Source organism: Myzus persicae, unplaced genomic scaffold, assembly GCF_001856785.1.
Source record: "Myzus persicae strain clone G006 unplaced genomic scaffold, MPER_G0061.0, whole genome shotgun sequence".
In the NCBI taxonomy this organism is placed as follows: Eukaryota; Metazoa; Arthropoda; class Insecta; order Hemiptera; family Aphididae; genus Myzus; species Myzus persicae.
In genome coordinates, this window is record NW_019104210.1 from 41916 (window position 1) to 48628 (window position 6713).

At 29.0% G+C, this 6713-nt stretch overlaps 1 protein-coding gene across 1 annotated transcript; it reads left to right on the forward strand.

Moving 5' to 3' along the window:
- The first annotated feature begins 2126 nt into the window (after window positions 1–2126).
- On the forward strand, window positions 2127–4514 carry LOC111040013 (cleavage stimulation factor subunit 1-like). The gene is made up of 9 exons (XM_022323697.1): window positions 2127–2573; window positions 2643–2842; window positions 2906–3060; window positions 3117–3347; window positions 3412–3572; window positions 3650–3800; window positions 3870–3963; window positions 4020–4151; window positions 4218–4514. Exons 1-9 carry the CDS (start codon window positions 2497–2499, stop codon window positions 4331–4333), a joined length of 1317 nt encoding a protein of 438 aa, XP_022179389.1. The 5' UTR covers window positions 2127–2496; the 3' UTR covers window positions 4334–4514.
- Window positions 4515–6713: the final 2199 nt, after the last annotated feature.

Genomic DNA, 6713 nt, shown 5'->3' on the forward strand with positions numbered 1-6713 from the left:
TCTTATCATACATTTAAATATTAAAATATGATTTAACTTGAACCCCGTATTAAAAACAAGAATTGTAATGCAAACTTTTATAAAAAAAACTTTATTAAAAAATGTTGTGTGAACCTATCTTGGAATTATGTGCATGTGCATTTTACAACATGGCTGGGCAACTGATAATTAAAATTAAAATAGTTATACAGCTCTAAATAACGACGAAAGCTTATAAGAATTTGCTTTACACGCACTATTTTCAACTATAATAGGTACCTCTATGTGTATGTAGGAAAAATGAAAACGAGTTACTAGAAAAAGATATTAATGATTAAGTAAATAGCAAGTAAATATTAAATATTAAAAAAGATTTAGACGATGTTGCTGTCAGCACAATTTTTCCGTAAGTGGACGCTTTGCAGGATTAGGGGCGTAATGAAGATTTTTCAAAAAGACTAATTCATTGACATAAAAAAATTAAGTTATAAATTATGACGTATGTCGCAGATATAGGTGTGAAATTGTAGAAGTAATTTAAGTCTATAACAATAAAATTAAGAGTTAAGACGTTAAATCTGAAAAAAATACCTACTACAAGTAATTTGCTACAGAAAAAACAAATCTTAACTACAAAAAGAAACTAATATAATATAATAATAAATTAAGTTGTTATAGAAGTAATACGTTTCAAATATTTTTATAATTGTTTATTGCCTATTTATAATTAAAGTGAACTATTTGATTATGTTTTATAAAGGCAAGTCATTAAAATGTTCAAAGTCATTGGTATAATATCTAATATATTTTGCAAAAATGTGTGGATGTATTATGATTTCAAGGTTATATATTACTTTGAGGCCTTTGTAATTTTTCAAATCATTTTTTTTTCTTTAATTAAATTATCAATATAATGCACAAAACACTGACGTTTTGAGGCGAAATAAAAGGGACTACAGACATAAAATTAACCAAGGATAGAAATATTCAATTTGCCGGGGGGAGAAACCTATTCGGAATTTTATAGGGAGGACGTTGGTGATAGTTGGTCTAAATTAACATAACTGATAATCCAATGGATGAGTGACCTAACTTATGGTCACTTATCATACGTATTATCGATAATATTGAACGGTAAGCTTCCTCAACATTTTTCAAAACATTTTTGAATTCAGCATAACCCACTAAAGTACTAAAACAAGTATTTCTTATATTAGTATACCAAATACTGATATATCTACTACAGGATTTTCGCATTGAAATGTCTCCTGAAATAATGAAGGTATCATAGTTGTAGTTTCTCAATAAAACTCACAGGGACAAGAACTACAAATATTGAACATTTAATTAATTTTAATGTTTTGGTAAAAAGTTGATAATTCAATTTTTTTATTTAATTATTTTCAAAAAATTGAGTATGTATATTCTAGAGTTCATTTTCTGAAAATATTAAAGTTTCAACATTTTATTTTCATTAATCTCCTGATTTTTAATATTTTTTTCTAGTTTCGAGAACAATTGTGAATTATTTGATACTCTAGGTCTACCTCCAAAGCCCCTTGAATTTAAATTTAGAATTTTCATTTATTCCATACGTTTGTACCTAAGTCTTTGTAAAGTTTTGTATAGAAATTGACTAGGATGTGGAAATATACCTTAATACCTTTATTCTTATTATGTAATTGTCAAGCTATCATAGTTGTACTAGCGGCTTTTATAATAAAAAAAAAAAAAAAATACCTTAATACCATACTACCATAGTGGAATAAGCAGGACGTAGCGCACAATACGGGTTTACAGCCGGTGCATGCTTTCAGTGTGGCTGGGTACTTTTCCCGAGACTAGAAAAAGTATCATAAGTATATAATATTATGATCGAAGGCAGCAGCAATAAAAAAAGGTAGATAACTATTCAAAAACAATTTGAAATTTAATTTTTTTAATGAAAAAAGTTAAAGACGTAGTTTAATCGTGTTTTCAGTTTGGGGGCATCCGTACTTTCTGTTCTATAAACTATAGTCTGTACCGTAAGTTGAAGAATCGCAAAGACAGGCGACTACTCTGATAAACCGAGGACGAAAATTGCGCTCCCATTTATTTAGACTTCTAAACCCCGGCAGAAACTACTAGGTTTAGCTAGGTACTACCGGTATTTTCTTTCATAATTATTGTTTAAAAGATATGCATATTCATTAGGGTAAAATAAAAACATTTGGGATATCAATTGTCTATCAAATAAGGCCGTTTACCAGTACAACGGATAGGTTACTGTTGGCATTTCTACCATCGTGGCACCGAGGTCAAATACAAAACTACAAGCCTGATAGTGTTATCGTAGTTTATACGGTAGCCATTCTTTTCCAACATGATAAATAATACTATACTACTTGTTGCTAACTTGGTATTATATACTCTTAATGCATTACATCATAGTTCAAAACAACTGAATAGTTTTCTTTACTTGGAGTACTGTCAATCAAATATTTTTATTTGTGATTGAGTTAATAGAAATTAAAAATGTGGAGCAAAGAAAAGAATGCCAAACCTGAAATGAGTATTAAGCACAGAGATCACTTGTACAGACTCATCATAAGGTAAAGTATAAATTCTAGTATAATATAAACCATACTATTTTTGTTTATATTAATTTTGATTTTGTTTAGTCAACTCATTTATGATGGCCATTCCACAATTGCTGCAACCTTAGCTGCCCAAGTAAAAGCTGTTCCACCTTGTTGTCCGTCCAGTCGACTGTTGAATCTTGTGACAATAGGTTTACAACACGAATCCGATGGACAAAAAGAATCAGAAGAAGCATCAAACTTAAACCCAATTAAGGAAATGTTAATTGGACAAGGCATTGGTATGTTTAATGATTTAAATATCATATACATTTTTGTATTAAATTTGTTAATTGTATGATTAGACTTGGAATTTGATACCAATGTTATTTGCACCGCTCCTGAACCGTCGCTCTATGACACTGTCTACGTTACATCCCACAAAGAAGCCTGCAGAGCTGGTGCATTTAGTCCTAATGGACAGTTAATTGCAACAGGCAGCAGTGATTCATCAATCAAAGTAATTATGTTTTGCACCACAAAATGTGATAACTTATTAAAAAAAAACATTTATAGATTTTGGATGTTGAAAGAATGCTGGCTAAAGCAAATGATAACGCTTTTACTGATAATCAAGAAGGACAGGGACATCCGGTAATTCGCACTCTGTATGATCATTTGGAAGAAGTGACGTGCCTGGAGTTCCACCCTAACAAGCCAATTTTAGCTTCAGGCTCTCGGGATTGTAATTTCAAACTTTTTGATTATTCAAAATCATCTGTGAAGAAAGCGTTCAAGACAATAAGCGTAAGACTTATAACCACATTATATTTTTCTCAAATTATATCAACCGTATACAACAACTTTACAGGATGTCGAACCTATAACATGTATAAGTTTCCACCCACTAGGAGACTTTATGGTGATGGGCACCAATAGTCCAGTCATAAGGCTTTATGATGTAAATACGGTACAATGTTTCGTTAGTGCAATTCCCAGTCATCAACATACTGGTCCTATTACATCAATAAAGTATAGTATACAAAATTATCTTATGTGTAATGCCCATTCAATTATTTTTAAATGTATTATTTATTGTGATGTATCAGGTTTGAACCAAATGCCAGGTACTTTGTGTCCTCTAGTAAAGATGGTGCTATTAAATTGTGGGATGCTGTGTCTAATAAATGTGTTAACACATTTGAACAAGCACACGATGGTAGTGAAGTGTGTTCTGTGACATTTTCAAGAAATGGAAAGGTGAATATTTTTATAATTTTATTTATCTGAACATTATGATATTAAATGATTTTCTATTATAATTGTTAGTACGTTTTATCATCGGGCAAAGATTCTTTAGTGAAACTTTGGGAATTATCCACTAGTAGATGTCTGATTGTATATACAGGAGCTGGAACCACCGGTAAACTATTGTTTGTTTTCATTAAAATTGTATAAATAATCTAAGTTTTTTAATAGATACACAAAAACATCAAACACAAGCATTGTTTAATCATACTGAGGAGTATGTCATGTTTCCTGATGAAGCCACTACAACTTTGTGTGCATGGAATGCTCGGAATGCTTCTCGACAACAGCTGTTATCATTAGGTAATTCATTTTGTTAAATGCATTTTTGTTTAAATTTAAATGTTTTGATTTACAATTATTTTGCAGGCCATAACGGACCTATTCGTTCAATAGTGCATTCTCCGAATTCAGCAGCATTTTTGACTTGTTCAGACGACTTTAGAGCTCGTTTTTGGTTTAAAAAACAAATGAATGGAGAGTAAATTCAATATTTTTTTTCTTTTTATTTAACAATTATTTATTTATTTAATTTTGAATAAACATTTAATGCACATTGGTAAGAAATGTAATGGTGTAACATGTATAACTACTATATTCATTGAAATGTAAATTTTTATTTAAATAATGTTTCCTAATTTTTAAATATTATGGTGTATGGATTTTTTTGACAATAGTAATAAATAATTTAATTTAAAAAAAGTACAATTTGTTATTATTTTATTACAAAAAATTTAAATGAAGGTTAATCAAAATTGATTTTGAGGACCCTCAACTGCTTGTGTTGTTACCGTCTTACAAATTTACAACAAACATTGTATGTTTCATTGTTCGGTAGTAAACTTTAATTATAGAGTGAGATTACATGTTGTATGATCGAAAGCTAAAAAAATGCTGTACTGTGTTGACGTTGAGAGTTGTTTATGTAATTAAAATGTTTTGACAGGTCATGAGAATTTTTAAATTGTAATATTTTTCATGTTAACCTATTCAAACATGTATTCATGATTAAAATATTACAAGAATCCTCTGAGAAATCATAGATTATTTTCATATCTATGAGTTTTACAATAGGTTAATTCTGCCTATCATTAGAGGTTATTGCACAAAACTTGAACCGCTTGGATATGTCGTACATTTGGAAAAGAAAGGCATTATATGCAGCTTTGGCGTCCTCTTTTCCTTAATCTATGAAATTAATTTAGGTATTTAACACACATCATTGTGAAATTAATCTGTTCAATGCTCCTCTAAGAATCACTTATCAGTCGGTTTATATTATATGTTTTGTCCAGTACCAAAAATATTACTTATAGGGGTTAGGGTTGTACACCATTATATACCAGTCGCCATGGAATACAGTGACAATGTTGTTCTTGGAAGTCGTCAGAGTTTAATCCAAACCACTTAAAATTAATTCCTATAATCTCTCCTTTATTTCATTTATCACTATATTTAAAAAAAAAAAATGTACTTGTCGTTTAAGGTCGGTGGGTATAGGTACACCAAAAAAAGAGTTTATACAGTGATTTAAAAAAGATTCGGTGTTACCGTATGTAGGTTCATGCCTATTGAACATATTAAAGTAAGTAAGGCGTTAGAATACGCTCAAATAAGAGTCATACTTATTAGTTATTACATAATAGGTATAGGCAGTAGCAGTTTGAGTATACTGTTTTTGGTGCACTGCACCACCAATATATTTTGGGCGGGTGGTTGTGGTATTCAGAGAGTTATTCATAGTAAATTGTAAATAAAAATAATTTAAAATTATGTTTCATTCATCAAACTTATAAATAAAAGCCTACAATTATAATATATATATGTTTATATAATTTTTAAGTAATCAAAGCTTCAATCTAAATTAAAGGGTAGGTACATAATTTTTATTTTTATTTTATTCATTACTTAATACAATGTATGTATATGTTTTATTATTTTATTAATATAAAGGTAAGTAAAAAAATTGTTACACAATCATTGTGTACAGTTAATATTAAAAGTGTAAACAACTAAACTGAAGCTTAGATTTAATATACTAGTATATTGTACTTGTATATTTAATCTATGACTGAAGTTAGTAAAAAAATAGGTACCTATATGAAAAACATATTAAAGTAAGTAAAGTGTTAGAATACCCTCAAATAATAGTCATACTTATTAGTTATTACATAATAGGTGTAGGTAGGTATTTCGTATCGATGTATTTTCCCTTTAAAAAAACCATTAATGTAATTGATTACAGTGAAATTTCCCCATCGTGAACTTTAATTTAACAATATTTTCATTTAAACTAAATATTTTGTTAAACAAACCAGAATCAAACCAAATTTATTTTATTCTAAATTCCATATCATACATTTTGTAGGTCTCCATGAGACTTGTTTGTATATTTATGTTTCTTTGTAACTTTATGGTTGAAGTATTTATTAACAATGCTATCTACAACCAAGCGCTTTCTATATGCAATGTATCTACTTACAAGGTTACAATTGATATGGGTGCCATATATTATACATAATTTTATGTAATGTTCTAGAGCACATTACTTGTGCATATCAAATTACTGAGTATTTTTTCATAAATTGTTTTGTTATTTTTTAAGTCAATGGCTGTAGCAAAGCATATAAGTATAGCCGAAACTGTGTTACAGTAGCACTCTTTATAGGTGGGTGGATGGAGGAGAATATTTTCATTTTAACTAGTTGAATCAGAACTTTAACTTTAAGATTTAATTTTTTTTACATAAAATAAATGTTATATCTAGTTCTTAATAAACCGGAAAACAACTAAAAATGATGATAAAAAAGTTAATTTTTTATTGTTAAGAATTTATTACGTCACCAATATATAATAATTATTAAT